At 50.0% G+C, this 21217-nt stretch overlaps 2 protein-coding genes across 2 annotated transcripts; both read right to left on the bottom strand.

Annotated features, from left to right (window-relative positions):
* Positions 1-718: 718 nt before the first annotated feature.
* On the bottom strand, positions 719-1998 carry BORCS6 (BLOC-1 related complex subunit 6). The gene has a single exon (XM_004462426.4). It carries the CDS (start codon positions 1910-1912, stop codon positions 854-856), a length of 1059 nt encoding a protein of 352 aa, XP_004462483.1. The 5' UTR covers positions 1913-1998; the 3' UTR covers positions 719-853.
* Positions 1999-15776: 13778 nt separating this feature from the next.
* AURKB (aurora kinase B) lies at positions 15777-20351 on the bottom strand. Its single transcript, XM_004462425.4, has 9 exons — positions 20268-20351; positions 19895-19967; positions 18271-18394; positions 18113-18161; positions 17677-17868; positions 17249-17387; positions 16994-17142; positions 16255-16429; positions 15777-16088 (listed from the first exon to the last, which is right to left on the bottom strand). The coding sequence occupies exons 2-9, from the start codon at positions 19940-19942 to the stop codon at positions 15915-15917; spliced, it is 1050 nt and encodes a 349-aa protein (XP_004462482.2). The 5' UTR covers positions 19943-19967; positions 20268-20351; the 3' UTR covers positions 15777-15914.
* Between the last annotated feature and the right edge of the window lie 866 nt (positions 20352-21217).

The raw sequence follows: 21217 nt of genomic DNA, 5'->3' as shown, positions 1-21217 counted from the left end.
GAATCATAGACTTCCCCTCCTAGTCTGGGACCCCCAACCCCATTCCCAGATCCATCTTTGGCCTCAAGGGAGCTCCAAGCAAAAAGACAGAGCCTCATTCCCATTCCTTTGGCTTGTCAATCCCTCCAACCCCACACAGACAGAGCCTCAGCCTTAGCAGCAGCAGCATTTTAATTCCATGAAACTCAGAAAGCCAAAACTGATTAGAACACTCCACAACAGGTGGGCTTCAAAACCAGCAACAATGCCACCTGAACCCTGAGAGCAGTGAGACACCCCCCCACCTCACTCCCTCCACCATGCAATGTAGTCCTCCTAGCTCCACCCTGGTTCTGACTGGGGAAAGGATATGGTAGAGGGCCAGAGAGCAGCAACAGGAGGTGGGCCACAGCAGGCAGTGCACCTCCGCTTCGAGGGGGTGTGGCCAATGACCACTCAAGCTACCACAGCCCCTGGCACCTGAGATGTGGCCACTGGAGTCAGGGTGGCCACAGTGGGGGCTGGGGCCTCCTCTGTTACCCTCTCTTGGTCACATAGGAGAGTCAGCTCCCCACCTTCAACGTAAGACCTAGAGCCCTGGATTCCCAGGGATGGGAGGGTTGAGAACAGGGTAGCTCAGGTAGCCAACTGAATAGAAGCAGAGCATCGTCCCCTCCCCGCGGGAGAGCTGTTAGAACTTTCCCATGTACACCTGCATGAGGCCGAGGGCGCCGGGCCTGCTAAATGCATCTGGTAGAGCATCCGACAGGTAGGCCTCTCCTCTCCCGACAGTCCCCACCAGGGCTCCTTGAAGGGTTCTTCGGGTTCTGCTGGGCTGTACCCCAGCCAGGCCCGGCCTCTCCTACGCTCCTGGTCACTTGCATAGGGCCTCCAACACCTCCAAAGTGCGTCGGATGTCCCGTACTTGGCGCGCCAGCCCCTGGACCGGCTGCAGAGCCCGCTCCAGCTCCTCACAGCGCGCCAGCAGGGTGTACATGCCCTTGATGCTCATGTCCACGGCTTCGCCTAGGGAGTCCACGGCGTCGCGGTAGGTTTGAATGCAGCCCACGCTCAGCGCTGTCAGCTCCTGCACCGCGCCCCCCAGCCCGCGAAGCAGACGGTCCACCCGGTCGCCCAGCTCCCGACTCAGCCTCTCCAGGTCCCGCAGCACGTCGGGGTCGATGGGCGGGATGGCCGGAGTGGGTGCGGACGCGGGGCAAGGCGGCGCAGGGGCAGGGGGTGAGGGTTGGGGGGCGCCGCTCAGTCGGATCTTGAGTTGTAGGTTGTTGGCGACGAAGTGGGTGAGGTCGCCGTGGCGGCTGACCGTGCCCTCGAGCTCCAGGGCGCTGGAGATGGTGGCGCGGCGCCCGCCGCCCGCGCCCGCCTCGGCACCCCCTGCGGGCCCCGCGCCGCCGCACGCTCGGCTCAGCCCGTCCAGGCTGCGGCTGTCCTGAAGGCGGCTGGAGAAGGAGCGGCCGGCCCTGCTGCTGCCCTCCTCGTCGTCGTCCCCCTGCTGCTGCTCCCCACTCATGCCGCCGCCTCCCGCGCCCCCTCGACGGCACAGTCCCCCGGTCGCAGGTTCGTGCTCGGGAGACTCAGGGTCCTCCAGCCGGGAGGATGGCGGGTCGTGCTCCAGGCTCGGCGCCCCCCGGCGGCCGCCGAGCCCAGGCGGCGCCCCTCGAGGTCCGGGCTCGTCCTCCCGAGGCTCGCGTTGCGGCCGGTGGACGACGCCGCAGCCCGAAGCCTTCGGGGACGGCCTGGGGCGGCGGCTCGCGCCCCCAACGTTCTCGGCCTCTTCCTCTTCGGACACCCGGAGGCCTGCGGGTGGCTCAGAGGGCGTCCCGCCAGGCCCGCCGCGGAAGATCGCGGTCTGGGGTGGCCCTAGGCCCGGGGGTTCCGCCTCGGGCCCAGGCCGCCCCCCGGCCGTCTCCATACTGCAGGTGGGGGCCGGAACCCAGGAATTGACTCCGCGCAGCCGGGAAGGCGGCCGCGGCGCCTTTAAGGCGCGTTGGCCTAAGCTCGCCGATTGGCGGGCGGCCGACAATGGTAAGGACAGGAACAGCGTTTTGATTGGTCGAGGGAACCAGGAAGTCGCAGAAGGAGCGCTGCCATTGAACAGCCGGACGCACGTGAGAGCAAGAGGGGTGGAGAGAAGGAGGTGACAGCTGCGCACGTCCTCCTGCCCTTTCAAAAAGTTGAGGGGGCAAGTCTTAAAGACGAAGGTCCTGAAATACTGGAGTCACGCAGGGGCAGGGCCCAGACTTGTCCCGCACACAACTGTTGTTTAGCAAACGAAGGAAGTGGGAACCAGACTTGTGGTTCTTAGAGAGGATCTGGAGATGGAAATAGTCTATCCTCCTTGGACCATCCGGGTTGAACCGCACCGGGTTAGTCAAGAAGGTTGAAACCAGAATTAGCAGTTGAGTATATATTCGTTCTATCGTCCTTGGATGACAGACCTAGCATTGAACTGCCCCAGGTGACTCACTGTGGACGCGCAGGTTTATGGGTTTTCCTGTGATTTTGCAGCTCTGTTCTCCATCTGTTCCTCCACGATGAGCGTCTCTCCCCTTGGAGGATGGGGTGTGCTTTCACCACGAGGGAAGCTATTCAGTAAATGAAATAATCACACATTGTGATAAGCACTATAAAGGAAATAAGTTGAGATAGAGAAGAGTGGACTTCCCAACTTCTAGTGTGAAGATTAGACTTCAGAGCACACACACACACCCAGCCTGGTGGGGGTCTGAAGAACGACTTCAGCCGGCTAGTGGAAAGTGCAGATGTGAATTCATATAGTACATCAATAGACGGGAAAACGTTAGCTCGAAGGGAAGGGGTTGGACTCTGAGTATAGCCTCTGATTAATAAGGGGTTGTAAAAGTGAACTCTTCTCGTGCATGGCTTGGGGGGTAGTGGGCTAGGAGGTGGGGTATTCTTGGAATGCAGGGGTATGGAAGGGATGGGTCCTTTTCTGCTCCATTCCCACTGTGATATGGCTTATCTGCTGTTCTCCGCATGTAGGCAGCTTTGCTCAATGAATAAGAATGAAGTCACAGATTTATGACCTGTTAATCATTGCAAATTTTGTAACTCCAGCAGTCCACATACCCAGTTTTGTTGCTATCATGCTTGATGTAGCCACCATCGCCTCCTGCCTGAATGAATGCAGCAGCTTCTTCAGCTCTTGCCCTCCTCCAAACATTTGCCACAACAGCCAGTAATCACCAAACATGAATGCTATGGCATCCGTGCTTTTCCTGCTCTCACTTTACCATTCTCAAGGGAGATTTCTCAAACTTCTAAGGAGTATCTACACAGAACAAATGAGTATTGGCTTTCCTAGGAGCAGAAAAGTGACTAAGGTTTTATCAAGCAGTGGGTGACTAAAACACAGAGAGCTGGCAGTTGTGGGCTCCTCAGGTCTGATAAGAGGATGATACTGTCATCTGGCTAGGATTCTGGCAAGGACCTGGCGGTGGGTCCTGGAGGTTCTGGGGACCCGTACATCTGAATGCTGGTGTGATACTGCCCCGGTTAGGTCATCATTACATCTATCCAGATGAGAAAAATCCACTTACTTTATCAGCTAAGGAGCCTCCTTCCCTCCTTCCCTCCTTCCTTCCCTCCCTCTCTCCCTTCCTTCCTTCCAGAGGCAATTTATTGTCATTTTAAAAATTGTGAGATAGCAAACATAAAAAGTATTGACATTCATGTACAGCTTAAAGAATAATTACAAAGCAAACATCTCTGTAACTACTACAGAAGAGAAAGAAATAGCACTTTTCCCACATCTTGTGGTCTCCTTCATAATCCCAACTCTCCCCACCCAGAAGTGAGGGATGTTCACCTCCTTACTTGTATTGATAGGTTTTCCACTTATATGTGTATTCCTTCTTACTTTTGCCTGTTTCTGAACTTTATGTTAATGAGATCATCCTCCAGGAATTATTCTATGATCTTTTTTGTTTGAGGGGTTCATCCATAGTATGTCTATAAAAGTTATTTATTTTGATTCCATTGTATGAGTGTATCACAATCCATTTAACTGCTGGTGGACATTTGGGTTGTTCCCTGTTTCTGATTCTTATGAGCAATACTGGAGGTGAACATCCATGGACTTGTATTCTGGTATACATGTACAAGTTTTCCACCAGGGTATGTTCCTAGGAATAGAGGGTAAGTACATATTCTAGTTTGCTAGATAATGTCAAATACTTTCTAAAAGGGTTGTCCAGTTTACACTGCTACAGGAGTTCACACTGCTTTTCACCTCGGCAACACTTAGTATTTCCAGTTATTTACTTTTGGTCATGCTGGTGAATATGTGATAGTAGCTTGTGAGTTTTTGTTTTTGTTTTTCTTTTCTTTTTAGCTTGTGTTTTTTCATTGTAATAACATATACATTCCTTTACATTTGCCATTTTAACCATTTTTGAGTGTATAACTTACTGGCATTAAGTACTTTTACAATATTGTGCTACCTTCACCACCTTCTATTGCTAAAACTTCTTCACTCCCAAAACAGAAATTCTGTACCCACTCAGCAATAATTCCCATTCCTCCTCGTAACCTCTAATCTACTTTCTGTCTCTAAGAATTTGCTTTTCAACATCTCTTCAAGGTTCAAACATGCTTCACATGTATCAGAACTTCATTGTTTTTTATGGCTGAATAATATTCCATTGTATGAATATACCACATTTTGATACCACGTTTTGTTTATCTACTCATCCAGTGATGGACTTGGCTTTCTCCACCTTTTTGGCTTATGAATGATAATGTACAAGAGTACCTGCTTTCAATTTTTGGGGGAATAAAGGAGCTTTATTAACTTATTAAGTAATCAGTTTTACTAAATACCAATGTTTCTGGGCAACCTTTCCAGTGTCTGCTGCACCACTGCACTCAGAAGCAATTCCCTAACCTGCAGGTCTGTTTCTTCTGCCTCACCGCAGCAATCCTCCCCCTTCCTCATTTCCTTTTAGCTTCAATGTCTTCCCTTTCCCTTCCCTTTCCTAGTTCCTTGGATATGTCAATCAGCTTTCATCTCTGAGAGAGAGTACAAGTTATTCTTCCCTCAGCCTGGCTACCTTTTTTTTATTTTTTAAGATTTATTTTTATTTATTTCTCTCCCTTCACACCCCCATGGTCTGCTCTCTGTGTCTATGCTGTGTCCACTTGCATTCGTGTTAGCAGCCCCAGTAATCTGGGCTCTTTTTGTTGCGTCATCTTGCTGCGTCAGCTCGCTGCGTCAAGCTCGTGTGTACAGCGCCACTCCTGGACAGGCTGCGCTTTTTTTACACAGGGCAGCTTTCCTTGTGGGGAGCATTCCTTACAGGGCGTGCTCCTGGGGCTCCCCTACACAAGGGGCACCCCTGGGTGGCTAAGGCACTCCTTGCATGTGGCATGCACTGCGTGTGGGCCAGCTCAGCACATGGACCAGGAGGCCCTGGTTTGAACCCTGGACCCTCCATATGGTAGGCAGACACTCTATCACTTGAGCCACATCTGCTTCTAGTTAAATGTGTTCTCATCAAAGAGGCTGTCTCCTGTTGACTGCTATCTAAACGAGTTCTTGTCCTTCCAATTGGGAAGAGAGAGCTTCCCAATAAACTCCTGCCTGCCTGCAACTCTTAGTCTGTGTCCCAGTGAGCGCCATTTTTTCTCTAACATGAACACATTCTAGATGCATCTTAAAGGTCCTAGTGGATGAATGTTTGGCTGCCCAATATCTCTTGTGGTGGGGGAAGCTCTTCACTCTCCACTCAGCGAGGTTTTGGTCCCACGACAGACTCCCTACCCACACCCAGGATAGGCAAGAGGCCTATGACCCAGGTCTGACCTATCAGTGTCTTCCATCCTTCAGATTGGCTCAGAGATGGGCACATGACCAAGGTATGTGTAAAGCAAAAGTCCTCCCTGGTGTTTACCTATTTTTTGCTGAGTGCTGTGAGAGTGTGAAATGACTTCCCTTTTTCCTGGGATCTCAGGCTGGAGATAAAATTGTGTAAAGAAAACACTGAGGGAAGCAGACTTGGCTCAATGGATAGAGCATCCGCCTCAATGGATAGAGGCCCCAGGGCCTCCTGACCCGTGTGGAGCTGGCCCACGGGAGCTGGCCCATGCACAGTGCCGATGTGCATAAGGAGTGCCCTGCCACACAGGGGGTGCCCCGCGTAGGAGAGCCCCATGCGCAAGGAGTGCACCCTGTAAGGAGAGCTGCCCAGCGCGAAAGAAAGTGCAGCCTGCCCAGGAATGGTGCTGTCCACACGGAAAGCTGACGCAGCAAGATGATGCAACAGAACGATACACAGATTCCCAGTGTTGCTGACAAGAATAGAAGCGGACACAGAAGAACACACAGCAAATGGACACAGAGAGCAGACAACGGGGGTGGGGAAGGGGAGAGAAATTAAAAAAAAAAAAAAAATCTTTAAAGAAAGACCTGGCGGCAGACTTGGCCCAGTGGTTAGGGCGTCTGCCTACCACATGGGAGGTCCGCTGTTCAAACCCCGGGCCTCCTTGACCCGTGTGCAACTGACCCGTGTGGAGCTGGCCCATGCGCAGTGCTGATGCGCACAAGGAGTGCCCTGCCACGCAGGGGTGTCCCATCTGTAAGGGAGCCCCACACGCAAGGAGTGTGGCCATAAGGAGAGCCGCCCAGCGCAAAAGAAAGTGCAGCCTGCCCAGGAATGGCACCACACACACGGAGAGCTGACACAACAAGATGACGCAACAAAAAGAGACACAGATTCCCGTGCCGCCAACAACAACAGAAGCAGACAAAGAAGACACAGCAAATAGACACAGAGAACAGACAACCAGGGTGGGGGGGGGGGAGGGGAGAGAAATAAGTAAATAAATCTTTTTAAAAAAATAAAAAAAATAAATAAAGCAAGCTCTGAGGACCCCTCAGAACCAAAAACAAAAACAAAAACCCTGCGGTGTACTTCCTCTTCATACTCTCTCCTGAGTTTCCTCTTGATATCTTTTTAAAGTTGAAATCCCCACCAAGGCAGCAGGCCTAGATAGCCACTCAAACACCTAGTTCATTACATTTGGCCCTGTCAGGTGGACAAGCCCTTGTCCAATCAGCAGGAGTCAAGCTCCTTCCTTTCTGTGTTTATAGAAATCATTTTCGATCCCTAGAAGCATCATTTTTGCAAGCAAGCCAGCTTCCCTGCTGCAGCAAAACTCCCAGTGTCTTGAATAAAATGCTGTGATCTGCAAACTTTACTCTGATTTGTCTTCCGACACCAGGCCACTTGTCTGTCTTTCCTGGCCAGGAAGAGAACACTCTAGAAGAGGCTTAGAAAATGAAGTGAACAGAGGAGAATCAGAGACGAGAGAGGGAGACTGGCGTTCTCAAAATGCCCTGTTCTCCCCAGTAAATAGCAACCCTATCTTCCTCAGGCCAGGGTTCCTTGGTCAAGGAGTCCTGACTCCTCTCCTTTTGTCAGGAGCCCTTTCCAATCATTCGGCAAACCTTGCTAGTTCTACTCTAAAATACACCCAGAATCTGACATCTTCTCACCCTTTCCACTGCTCCCACCCTGGTCCAAGCCGCCACCATTTCTCGCCTAGCCTTTTGATTCCTGAATGGTCTCCCTTATTCCTAAATTAATTTCTAATTTAATTGCCAATAGAAATTAGATCATGTCACTCATAACCCCCACAATGACCCTAGAAATTCAGTCTTCGCGATGACCTGGGAGGCTCCCTCCCCATGAGGATCAGAGCCTGGGGCCTCTCCAGTCTTGTCTCTTCCTTCTCCTCCCCTCACTTCCGCTCCTCACTGCCTGGCTGGTCTCCTCGCTGTTCTTGTCAGGACGTTGTAATGTTGTAATTACCCACCAAGCAAAACGTTGACCAGAATATCCTTCTCTCCCTCACCTCCTTCAGGTCCTCACTCAGATGTTTTTTTTTTTTTTTTTTTTTGGGGGGGGAGGCCTCCCCTGACCCACATTTTTAGAATTATGGGCACTTTCCCCAGCAATTCCCAAACTTCCTCCTCTGGCTTTCTTCCATAGCACATACCTCCATCCGGCACACTGTATTTTGCTTACTTACTTAGCTTAATGTGGGCTATGGGGGGGGGCTGTTCATCTCTTCATAAATAACCTGAGCTGTGCGTGTCCTGAGCTGCACGTGTGGGACAGTGAGAGCTGCAGCCCTGCCCTTGGGAACCACGACAACAACTCCAGTCCCGGAAAAACAGTTTAGCAATGCAAACTCTATAAACTTTAAATATTCACGGAAAATGCAAGCCAAATGTGCTAAAAGCTTACCTAGAATGTATGAAGTCCATGCTAAAGGCTTACCCAGGATGTGGGAGATATGTGTTAATTCAAACTCATTGAGCACTGAAACAAAAGACCATTTTATACTCTTCCTCTGTATAAAAGGGACTCGAAAATCTTGTTCGGGGCTTGGGTTTTGAACAGAAAGCTCCAGAGTCCAGCCGGCCATAAATAAATTATTTTTTCCTTCCCAAAATTATTATGAATCCTGGCCTTTTCATACGCAAATAATTTGAACCTCTCTCCATGTCCACAATAAGGTAAGCTCCATAATGGTAGAATTGTTTGTCCGTTTTCCTCTCAGCTGTATCCCAGTGTCTAGAATGTGCCTGGTATATAGTAGGTGTTCAGTAAATATTTATTCAGTAAATGAACCCAAACCATTTCTTTTCTTTCCTACCTTTTTTCCTTCTTTCTTTCCTTCCTTCCTTCCTCCCTCCCTCCCTTCCATCCTTCCATCCTTCCTTCCTAAGCTCATTCTAGATGTGTTTCTGTCACTGCACCCAGAGTCCTGGCTAATACTGTTGTAAACGTTGAGAGAGGTTCAATTATTTGCATATGAAAAGGTCAGGATTCATAACAATTTTGGGAAGGAAAAAGTAATTTATTTATGGCTGGCCGGACTCTGGAGTTTTCTGTTCAAAACCCAAGCCCTGAACAAGGTTTTCGAATCCCTTTTGTAAAGAGGAAGAGTTACATGGTCTTTTGTTTCAGTGCTCAATGAGTTTGAATTAACACATCCTAGGTAAGCCGTTAGCATGGACTTCATACATTCTAGGTAAGCTTTTAGCACATTTGGCTTGCATATTCCCTGAATATTTAAAGTTTTTAGAGTTTGCATTGCTAAACTGTTTTTCCGGACTGGAGTTGTTGTCGTGGTTACCAAGGGCAGGGCTGCAGCTCTCACTGTCCCACATGCACAGCTCAGGACACGTACAGCTCAGGTTATCTACGAAGAGACGATCAGCCCCCCACCCATAGCCCACATCAGTACACTGTGATGCCAGTGGTCTACTCTCTCTGGTTCTGACACTCCCCCTTGTCTTCCTTTTACCCCTTGGCAGGCGGATGCACCAGCAGCTACGGCTCTTCATGCAGTGTAAGGGTAAATACACCCCCACCCCATTTTCTTAGAGCATTTCCTTTCAAAAACTTGACATTGTAAGTTCTCTGTGCCCCTTCGAGATGTAAATATTTTAATTTTTTCATTTTATTTTTTATATGTGAATCTTTTTAGAAGCTAAATAAACCTGTTGCCAGTTTTTACACCCTGTAATATTTTTCTTAAGTCTGGGAATCATATGTTTGAAATGTAAACATCAAGGAAGATGAACCCTATCTAGGTTGAGTTAAACTCAGGCGACTGGTTCCAAGTTTTATCTACCTGCTTATCATAGAGACATAAGAAGTTTTATTGTTCCTTTGGAAAGAGACTAACACAGCTGGCCACCCCCATTTATCAGGTGAATTTAGGATGAACTGTGTGTGACAAATGGTGCTCTCAAGTCCTCTTATTTGAGGACTAGTTATTGTTTATCTTAAGAACATGTCTGAAATGGGTTGTAGCTGCCTGGCTCTATAAAACATTGAGGTTTACTTTTCTCTTTGCTATCTCTAGCAGATTGCCTGAGATGCACATCACATTTAATGCATACTCAATAATAAAACTTTTCTTTCAATTCCATTTCGTGGAGAGGTTTCCTGGGTTTGCAGGAGATTTCGATTATAATTACTATTTCCCCGGCAGTAGCAAGGGAAGACAATACGAACAAACAAAAAGCAGGGGCATTTATCTTCTAGGACAATAATGGTTGTCAGACAAAGCAAACTTCAGAGAAGCCTTTACCCAGTGGCCCGAGGTACCACCAAGGACCTGGTTTCCATCTGTGGGGCCGCGTTATCCCAAGTGAGATTACTCATAGTGACAAAATGGCTGTGTCATTTGTCACTCCTTTTCACCTCCCAGGAAGTGAATCTCAATGTTTGAGGTCTTTTCCACTTCATGAAGCAGAGCTTATCTTCCACTACAAAAGGTGAAATACCAAACAGCCATTTTGCCAGCAAATGACCCAGGATCTGCAGACCCAGACTTCTGCTGTGGAATTATTCCGACTTTAGGCACCAGGGACTGAACCCGGGAGGCCCTCAATTGCTTGCGCCACCTCAGCTCCCTGCTTTGTTGTGTTTCTCATCGTCTTTCCTCTTTGTGTCTCCTTGTTACATCATCTTGTCACATCAGTTCACCATATGTGCCTGTCGTACCAGCTTGCTCTCTTGCTCATTTTCTCCAGGAGGCATCAGGAACCAATGGGACCTCCCACGTGGCAGGGGGGAGCTCAATTACTTGAGCCACATCTGCTTCCCCAGCATTGTTTTCTGTTGTGTGCAATCAGGACCCTGACCGAGACCCATTCCTGCACCTTCCAGAAGGGGAGAGAGGGATAGCATTGAGCATATCTCTTGGAAGAACAAGAAAAACCCCGGCTGATCTTCTTCAAATCTCATTGGCCTAAATTGGTTCACATACCCAGTTTAGTCACTTAGGTCAGCATAATGCTGTAATTGGTTTTGGCCTGGATAACCTGAGCAGTCACTCTGACAGGGGGATAAGTTAACTGATTAGGTTAAAATAATAATGTTTCTTCTTGAACTAGGAGCGGGTGGGATCAGTTCCCTCTAAATCCAAGTAGCTGGAACACAGTGGGGGAGGGAGGGAAGAGCTGTAGGGGAGTTGACCACAGTGTCCACAACATTTGGAGTCAGCAATGTACGGCCCATGGGCCAAATAAGGCCCACCAGCTGTTTTCATGAGGCCTGTGAAATAAAAATGGTTTTTGAATTTTTAAATGGTTGAAGAAAAATTGAGAAGAATATTTTACGACATGAAAATTCTATGAAATTCAAATATCTTTTTTTTTTTTTAATTTTATTTATTTCTCTCCGCTTCCCCGGCACCACCCCACCCCACCCCAGTTGTCTGTTCTCTGTGTCTATTTGCTGCGTCTTCTTTGTCCGCTTCTGTTGTTGTCAGCAGCGCGGGAATCTGTGTTTCTTTTTGTTGCGTCATCTTGTTGTGTCAGCTCTCCGTGTGGGTGGCGCCATTCTTAGGCAGGCTGCACTTTCTTTCGCGCTGGGCGGCTCTCCTTACAGGGCACACGCCTTCCGCATGGGGTTCCCCTATGCAGGGACACCCCTGCGTGGCAGGGCACTCCTTGTGCGCATCAGCACTGCGTGTGGGCCAGCTGCACACAGGTCAAGGAGGCCCAGGGTTTGAACCGCGGACCTCCCACGTGGTAGATGGATGCCCTAACCACTGGGCCAAGTCCGCTTCCCCTGAAATTCAAATTTCAATATCTATAAAATTTTATTGGAACGCATCTGTGCCCATTCATTTACATACTGTTCATCGTTGTCCTTGCACTTTAATGGCGGAGTAATTGTGACAAAGACCATATGAGGCAGCGGACTTGGCCCAGTAGTTAGGGTGACCATCTACCATATGGGAGGCCCAGGGTTCAAACCCCGGGCCTCCTTGACCCATGTGTAGCTGGCCCACACGCAGTGCTGATGCGTGCAAGGAGTGCCGTGCCAGGCAGGAGTGTCCCCTGCGTAGGGGAGCCCCATGCGCAAGGAGTGCGCCCCGTAAGGAGAGCCGCCCAGCGCAAAAGAAAGTGCAGCCTGCCCAGGAATGGTGCCACACACATGGAGAGCTGACACAACAAGATGATGCAACAAAAAGAAACACAGATTCCCGTGCCGCTGACGACAACAGAAGTGGACAGAGAAGACTGCAGCAAATAGACACAGAAAACAGACAACCGGGTTTGGGAGGGGGAAGGGGAGAGAAATAAATAAATAAATAAATAAATCTTTAAAAAAAAAAAAGTTTGCTACCTCTTCCATTACAGGCCTCCCTCTTTAGGCTGCTAGTAAGTGGGTGCCCATGCCAGGAAGAGCTCACTAATGATTGTCTGTGACTGTTGGAGACACTTGGTCACTTCTGGCCATCTGACATGACTCATTTTTAAATAAGCACACGTAGGGAAGTGGTTGTGGCTCAACTTATAGGGCGCCTGCCTTCCATATGGACGCTCCAGGGTTCTATACCCAGGGCCTCCTGACCGTGTGGTGAGCTGGCCCATGCACAGTGCTGTTGCGCGCAAGGAGCACCCTGCCACGCAGGGGTGTCCCCCGCATAGGGGAGCCCCACATGCAAGAAGTGTGCCCCACAAGGAGAGCTGTCCCACGTGAAAAAAGCGTAGCCCACCCAGGAGTGGCGCTGCGCACACAGAGAGATGATGCAGCAAGATGATACAACAACAAAAAAAAGCGACACAGTTTCATGGTGCCGCATGAGAGGAATGGAAGTGACTCAGAAGAACACACAGTGAATGGACACAGCAGACAACGGGGGGAAGGGGAGAGAAATAAATAAATCTTTTGAAAAAATAAAAATATAGACACATGCACACTCCATTCATGAGGCTTTGGATGACCCTTTCCAATATTTTATCCAATATTTCAATGTTGTATATTAGAAGTATGTAGCTATGAGTGCACCTAGGCTCAGGGAGCCACTGCTGTTATTTGGGATCATTGGAAAAGTGCAATTTCACTTTATTCATATCACTTAAATTTTAAGAGAATCAGCTCATTTCGTTTGTGTATATAAAAAAGAACTTAAAAAAAAAGTAATAAAACAGGGCTGAAACCCAGACCCCGGGGAAGGTGATCCTGGCGCCCAGGACCGGAAGTCGGTGGGTTCAGAACATCGGCTACGAAGCTGGGCAGTGAGGGTGTGAGGAAAGGCGGCCGGGCACAGCAAGGGAAAAGCCCACGGGTTAAAAAATGCTGAGCACCTTTGAAATGCTCCTAGACTAGAAAAGTCATAGAGGGAATTAGAGAATCTTGAGACCTCCTTACCCCTAGACACACACAGATGTACAAACACAGGCACAGAGTCACAAAATATCCTACATACCAGGCCTGTGTGATGCAGAGAAAGTGGTACTTTGATCGGTGTTTGTGGCTGGGGGAGAATCTGGAGATAGAGTTAGTGATCTGTACATCGAGAACTGAGCAATGAAATCAGACAAGCTGACTTTCGGGAGAGCCAAAAGTTGTACAAGGAAGGAAAATAACAGAATACGGCATGGGTCAGCTGGTCTAGCTTGTCAGAGTTATGATACAAACACTGGAGAGTGATCTCTAGATTTTTTTTTTTTTTTTAAGATATGGCCTTTCCTCTTTATTACTATTCACTGTTCTTTCAAGAGAAATTCAAACTTAAATATTTCAGCACTCAGTTTTTTTTAATACTTTATAAAGTTAATAGATTACAAAGAACGTTACATTAAAAAACATAAACGGCCACTTCTCGTGTTTTTTTTTTTTTTAAAGATTTGTTTTTTATTTATTTTGTTATAACACCTTGTTGTGTCACTTCTCCGTGTGTGCAGAGACATTCCTGGGCAGGCTGTACTTTCTTTCGTGCTGGGCAGCTCTCCTTACGGGGTGCGCTCCTTGTTCATGGGGCTCCCCTATGCGGGGACAGCCCTGCGTGGCACCGCACTCTTTGCGTGCATCAGTCCTGTGTGGGCCGGCTCCACACGGGTCAGGAGGCCCTGGGTTTGAACCTTGGACCTCCCATATGGTAGGTAGATGCCTTATCCATTGGGCCAAGTTTACTTCCCTCTAGTTTGTTTGTTTGTTTGTTTGTTTGTTTGCTTTAAGTTCCAAGAATATAGGAGATTTTTTTTTCTCTTTGATTCATTGCTTTAACCCCAGCCATTTACAACAGTCCCTGGAATGTAGAAGGAAAGGAATAACTCTTGTCAAATGACTTAAATCTGACCAAAATTATGATGCAATTACATTGGAAGGATGCAGGGAGAGAAAATGTACATGTTTATGGTAGTAGTGGGATGTAAGAATGAAATCTTGAAATTTTTCAGCTGAAAAACAATAGGCAATACCCAAAACTGAAAACTCAAGAAGCAGGTACTTAAGCATGTGATCTGGAGATAGATGGTTAATATCCAAAACAAAACAAAACAGCTTCAAAGACTTGGAAGTGGCTGTCTCTAGGGAGAGAGATATGGGGAAACTGCTTAAAAAAAAACAAATTAGCTTTTCTGGAATAATTAAATTGTTATAAAATTTTTTGTGATGATGAATGTGCAAAACTGATTATACTAAAAACTATTGATTTTAAACTTTGGATAGATTGTATGGTATGTGAATTTATCTCAATGAAACACACACACACACACAAAATTAGCCTTGTAACATTATTCAACTGTTCTAACTCAGGAGCATGTATAGTAAGTTAAATGGTGGCCCCCAAAATGTCCATGTCCTAACCCCTGGACCTGTGAATGTGATTTTGGCATATAATTAACTTAAGGATTTAGAGATGAAATCATCATGGATTATCTGGGTGGGTCTTAAATCCAATGGCAAGTGTCCTTATAAAAGACAATGGAGTGGGGTAGTGCAGTGATTGAGTGACTGCTTTCCATGTACCAGGTCCCAGGTTCAATCCCTGCTATCTCCTTAAAAAAAAAAAAAAAAAAGACAATGGAGGAGAGGCAGAGGGAGAAGATAAAGGCCTGGCTGGACCAGAAGCTGGAAGAGCCAAGGAAGGAGGCTCCCTTAGAGCCCACAGAGGCAGTGTGGCTTTGCTGACACCTTCATTTCTCCAGAAGTAGGAGAAGAAATTTCTGTTGTTTACAACCACCCAGCTTGTGGTAATTTGTCATGGCAGCTCTAGGAAACGAATCCAGCATGCACAATGGGGATAAAGTCAACAGGAAATTCACTGATGCACTTTACTACTTTGGTTTAAGGAGCAAATACTCCGTAGAAGCAGAAAAATCCCCTGACAGGCTGAAAGTCAATAGTCATTCATGATTAAAAAACAAAAAACCTTAGCAAACTAGGAACAGAGCAGGTCTTCCATAACCTGTTGAAGGGCACCCATCAAAACTCTACAGCGAAAACAAAAACAAACCTGCAGCCAGCCACTCATACTTAACAGTGAAAGCCCAAGTCAGGAGCAAGACAAAGCCTTGGTTGCTGTACTTGTGAGCCTACCCGAAGCCATAAAACCAACCAACTAAAGACAATGTGCAGTTGCTCCCAGGTCAGCAAACGGGCAGAGAATGACCCAGGAGAGGGAAAGACTAGTCAGATGAGCCGAGAGCAGCACCTAAGAGAAACTGGGCACCTCGGGCTGATGCACAAATGCAGCAGGACAGCACTGAGTTTCCCCAGCCCTGGGAGTCAGAGCAGGTTAAAAAAGGGGAAAGACGGGTGGGGGTGGGGGTGGGAGCTGACCCAGTAGGGTATCAGAGCGAGGGGCAGGCTGTCAGCAGGGCCGGCTTGCAGTGTCTGTCCCCTGCCTCTCGGGTGGGCGACCCCTGCCCCCGGCCTCCTTCCCATGGGGACAGCTTCCTCCACAGCCAAGACTCCACCTATAAACAGCCACACTAATTGGTATAAAAAAGCTTCAGGCTTTATTAAATAAAAAGGAGGTAGAAGACAGATCAGGGACTAGGCCAGGACCCCTCCTTTGCCCACATATACAGACAGACAAAATGCAGACACAACCAGGTACGAGGCAGGGACAACTCAGGGGACAGACTGAAGGGCAGAGGGAGGCAGCACCCTCCGAGAGTGGGCCCGCACCCAAGGGTGGGCTGCGACCTGGGCCAGGGGCAGCCGTTCTGAGGGGTTATGCTTGAGCAGCTTGGAGATGAGGTCCTGGGCACCAGGCGGCATGGACGGGGGGAACTTCAGGTCCACCTGCAGAAGCAAAGAAAGGAGGGCGAAGGAGCCTATCAGCTTCGCCCTGGACACAGCTTCCTTGCCCGCCCGCTATTGGAGGATTACGCAGGACTTGCCAACCTCTGGGCCCTCTGGGGCCCCGTGGCAGGCAGCCCCAGCCAGGTGGCCAGGCCAGCCCTCCCACCTTAACTATGCGCCGATACGTCTCATTGTGGGAAGCGCTCTCGAAGGGCGGGTTTCCCACCAGCAGCTCGTAGCACAGAACTCCGATGCACCACAGGTCCACTTTCTCATTGTGCGTGCGTCCCTCGATCATCTCCGGGGGCAGGTAGTCCAGGGTGCCACACATCGTCTTCCTCCTGGAGGTGGGGACATGGACAGGGGTCTCAGGGACAGACTGTTCTCTTTTCCCTGCGGCCTGAAGACAGGAGATCCAGGGGGCGCTGGGGGAACGCTCCAACCAGGCTCTGGCAGGCCCCTGGCGTGGGGGCGGGGACGGTATAAACCAAAGCCGGAGACGGGCCTGCCCACTGCCTCAGCGTTTCCACAGAGGAGTGTGTCCTCCTAAAATAATTAGCTATGAGGACAATGTTCATCTTGCAATTACAGGGAAAAACGGGGACTTCTCAAATGCCCATCAAGAATGTCCTGCTGAAATGTAGCAGGTCACCTCTCCGTTGTGCAATACCATTAAGCCATCATAAATTCTGACGTTGGAGTGTTCTTAGTGAGATGGCAAGACCGTCCCAATAGAGGGAAAAATCTAGGTAATAAAAACCAACTTTCCTATTCTTTATAAAGATATTTCTACGTCTATATTTGCATGAGGGCAAACCCAAATGCCTCTGGGTAACAGGATTTGGGGTGGTTTTACTTTGAACCTCCCAGCCTCACACCCAGGGCTGGCCACCTGTGCACCGTACCTCAGAGAGGGGGCGTGCACAGACCAGCCAAAGTCGGCGATCTTAAGCTCTCCCCGGAGCCCCAGGAGCAGATTCTCTGGCTTTATGTCTCTGTGAATCACCTTCTTCCCGTGGCAGTACATCAAAGCGTCCGCCAGCTCCTCCATGATCTGGGAGGGCCGATGACAATCAGACAGGGACAGGTGCTCCCAGCTGCAAGCAGTGCCCCCAGCCTCAAGCCCCCTGCCGGTGCCCGGGGTGCCCACCCGCCCCGACCGTGGCTGTTCGCTGCTCATCAAAAGTGCGGCTCTTCTGCAGCTCCTTGTAGAGCTCCCCTCGGGGGGCGTACTCCAGGATCAAGTAGACTCTGCGCCGGTCATAGAAGTAGTTGTAGAGACGCAGGATGTTGGGGTGTCTGGTGGGAGAGAGAAGAGGCTTCAGACAGCATCCAGAGGTCACATGCCAGGTCCCAAGGGCGGCAAACTAGGGTCAGACTTGGATGAGACTGGGGACACCAGAGCGGGAGAGGTAGGGGGGGACCCAGACTCAAGGTTATTGTCCCAACTGAAAGCTAACTGGGGCTAACTGGGCCATGGCTGCAGAGAAAGCAATCTGAATGAGGTGGGGTTCAAAAAGGAACCCAGGGAGAAAAAAAAAGGAACCCAGGGCTGGGGGGAGGGCACCCCAGAGGCGTCGACACGTACTGCAGGTGGGCCTGGATCTCGATCTCCCTGCGCAGCTGGTGCTCCACGCCCTCCTTCTCTATCTGGGACTTGAAGAGGACCTTGAGTGCCACGATGAAATGGCTCTTCTTCTCTCGAGCCAAGTACACGTTTCCAAATTTGCCTTTGCCCAGAGGACGCCCAATCTCAAAGTCCTCAATTGTGAAGGAGCGCCTGATGAGGAAGTGGGGGGAAGGCAGCTCAGTGCGAGGTGGGTGGGCTGCAGGTGGGTTTGTCAGTCATCTCAAGCATTTGCTTTCTCCCCAGGCTTGTCCCATCCTGCTTTCAGCCCCAGTTCTCTTGGGACTTGAGGAAGGACCATCTCTAATGCACCTGCCCATAGGTTTTGCCTCTCCCACTCCCTGCCTCTTCACTGTCCCACCCTTCCTCTCCCCACCCCAAGGCTTGGGGCACTTACATTAAGAAGCTGGGTGTCCCACTGCTGTTCTCCACTGTCTTCTGACCAGCTAAGGATAGAACAGGTAAACTGAGCCCTCCTTTGACATTCTCCTCCCTGTTTCCACCCCAGAGACCCTCAACCCCTCAGGTCAATCCTCTCTTCACTATCCCAGTTACCTGTGGGCTGGGCATTGGAGGGCTCTAGAACGGCCTTGGAGCGACTCATGAGGACAAGCGCCGATGGGGTGGCAGGCTCCTTCCGGAACACTCTCTGGGGCAGGGTGTTCACGCCAGATTGAGTCTGAGAAGGAGTTGACAACTCTGAGGTGCCTTTGTCCCAGTGACCGCACTGGAATGTGCTGCAAGCAGCATTGCAGTGGTACTGGCTACAGAGCCACCCACCCACCCTTTCCCAGGTCAAAGAGGAGCATGATATCACAGTGCTGCTACCCTGCCCCAGGCTCTGCTTCTAGCCCCAAGTGAGGATGGGTGATTAAGAAACAGCATATCGGTGGCCTAAGATAGGGGACTAAGGACCCACTCCAACACCTATTATTTCTCCTCTTTGGCCCTGGCTTGAACCATGGCCTCAGGCTGTCCCCTAGAGTCCTGTCCATAGCACCAGCCCACAGCCACACAGCCACCTCTTCCCCTGGAGTGGCAGTGGGCCCACTCGATGAACACCCACAATTCAATGAGTTTTAGCAGGGGTATTCTCACAGTCCTTTAAAAAGCCCAGTCTTAAGGTTTAGATAAAGTCCTTGAGGCTTTGAATATTGCAGCAAACAGCATTATTTTCGAAAGGTTTTAGGGACATCAAAGGCCACTTCGGTGGCCCATGGAGCACTTCTTATTTTCAATTTCTCAGGGTAATAGACACAACTTTCTTTTTGTTGTTGCTGTTTTATATGTGTGTGTGTGTGTGTATATTTATATACATATTTGTTCTTTTACAGAACTTTCTTTTGGGAGTGAAGGATGTAGAAGTGACAACGGTTTCTCATTCAGCCTCAGAGCACTCAGTGCTCCACAAGGAAGCTACCCGGTGGACAATTCCTCCAGGATGCCCAAACCCCACTAACAGAAAGCAAAGTCTGCAGGGCCCCTTCCTTTTTCTTAAGCCAAGAGAGGAAGAAAGTCCCAGGGCCCTTAAAAATCTGTTCCAAAATGTCATTATCATTACAGAATATACAATTAAGCACGTTGAGCAAAACAGAGTCCAGAAATTGACCCACATGTATGTGGGAATGTAACATATGGAATAAAGGTGGCATTTCAAATCAGAGAGCAGAATCTGGAAGATAATCTATTTAGAGCCCTTGCTCACAAGAGTTATTAAAATAAATTCCAAATTATTCATTTAGATTTGTTCTGGACCTTTAAAACAGTAGTTATCTAAATCCCTCCAGAGTATATTTCTATTTCTTGCCTAGCCTATTTTTTCAGGGTAAGGGTAGGGAATCACGGCCTGAAGATCAGACCCTGCCTTTGGCCTGATGCTCAGCCCCAGATGTCACCTGCATGTGACAAGCAGGCCCAGAAGACCCCCAAGTCTGGAGGCCATTGGCTGGTCAGAGTCAAGTCGGCAGCACCTGCCAGGCCTTTCCCAGGATGTGGCTGCAAACGAGCAAACCGGATTCTGCCATCAAACTCCTGGGGCCCATAAGATCGATCACAACGGGGAGAAATTGCACGGAGGCTCGCCCTCTGCAGGACCCCGAAGCTGGGACCGGGCGCCTTAGCCAATCTCTAGGCAGATACTCGCCTTGCGGTCGGGAGTAGAGAAAGGGAAGGGCCTTACCATCTGCCGGCCATAGGGCCAGGGGTGGGCGTTCTCCTTCTGGGCCATCCTCAGAGGGAAAGGGGGCGGGGAGCTGAGCCGGAGGAAGGAAACAGCCGTGAGAATGAGCAAAGGGAGCGAGGGCGGGAGGGGGGGGATCTGTCTAGCCGGAAGCGCCCGCCTGGGGCTGGGGAAGGCTGCAGGTCCGCACGCCGCCCGCAGGCTGGGCGCGGCCGGACGCCCGCCTGGTTCCCCGCCCTGCGGCCGGCCCCGCTCCCCACCCTCGCGCACCCAGCAGCCCCGCGGAGTGCGCGCGGCCCTGCCCAACGGCCCCCGACCTGCCGGGCCACCTGCCCTCTCCCGGCGCAGGGCCCGCGGAGGGAGGCCCGCTCACCTGCAGCCCGCGGCCCAGCCGCTCTCCCAGGCCGCCGGCGCTGGACTGAAGCCGCCCCGCAGTGCCCCCGCCGAGGCCCTTTCAAATCTCCCGCCCTGCTCTCATTGGCTGGGCGCGCCGCCCAAACGCGAGTCTCATTGGCTGGGTCTCTCATGACGTAGGCCGCGGGGGCCCAATGGCGGAGTGCGAGCCCTGGCACTTTCGGTTCCGGTTTCGGAAAGTTTCCCTTAGCTTGCCCATACGAAGTTCTCATCTCTCTCTCTCTTTTTTTTTAATTTAAAATTTCAGTGTGTCTGGAATTTATCCTTGTGTATGTATGAGCTAGGGTCTAGCTTTGTTTTCTGCCAGATGGATGGCCGGTTATGCAGCACCGTTTAAACAGCCCCGCCCCCCCATCGAATTTAAATGCCACCCGTGCAGTCCCCCTGGAGACTGTCGGTAGTGGTGCCCTGCCCACACAGCAGTTGCTGAGGGCAGGGCGAGGGTAGAAGAGATGTGATGTGGGGGCATTTTTGGGATTTTGAGTTGTCCTTAATGATATTGCAGCGTCAGATGCTGGACTTTATATATCTGCCATGACCCACTGAACGTACTGGGGGAGAGTGTGAACTACAGAGTAACTTATTATCTGTGTAGCGCAGCAGGGCTCCAAAATGTGTTCACCGAGTGCGATGAGTGTGCCACAATGATGGGGGAGGTTGTTGGTGTAGGAGGAGTGGGGTGGGGGTGGGGGGTGTATAGGAACCTCTTATATTTTTTAGTGTAACATTTTTTTTGTGATGTATATATCTTCAAAAAAATACAATTTACAAAAGTTATTTGGGGGAAACGGACTTTGGCCCAGTGGTTAGGGTGTCCGTCTACCATATGGGAGGTCCGTGGTTCAAACCCCGGGCCTCCTTGACCCGTGTGGAGCTGGCCACGCGCAGTGCTGATGCGCGCATGGAGTG

This window comes from Dasypus novemcinctus, chromosome 21 (assembly GCF_030445035.2).
Source record: "Dasypus novemcinctus isolate mDasNov1 chromosome 21, mDasNov1.1.hap2, whole genome shotgun sequence".
NCBI lineage: Eukaryota > Metazoa > Chordata > Mammalia > Cingulata > Dasypodidae > Dasypus > Dasypus novemcinctus.
Note: the sequence above shows the minus strand (reverse complement) of the source record. Positions and strands in the feature narration are given on the sequence as shown.

Bases quoted from the DNA above. Each gene is read 5' to 3' on its own strand.
- AURKB (XM_004462425.4), bottom strand. From the start codon at position 19,942: ATGGCCCAGAAGGAGAACGCCCACCCCTGGCCCTATGGCCGGCAGATG. The intron at 17,869-18,112 runs GTAAGTGCCCCA...CTTCCTCATCAG, and splicing joins GGGACACCCAGCTTCTTAAT to GCGCTCCTTCACAATTGAGG. The intron at 16,430-16,993 runs GTACGGTGCACA...CCCCACCTCCAG, and splicing joins GTGCACGCCCCCTCTCTGAG to GAGGAAGACGATGTGTGGCA.
- BORCS6 (XM_004462426.4), bottom strand. From the start codon at position 1,912: ATGGAGACGGCCGGGGGGCGGCCTGGGCCCGAGGCGGAACCCCCGGGC.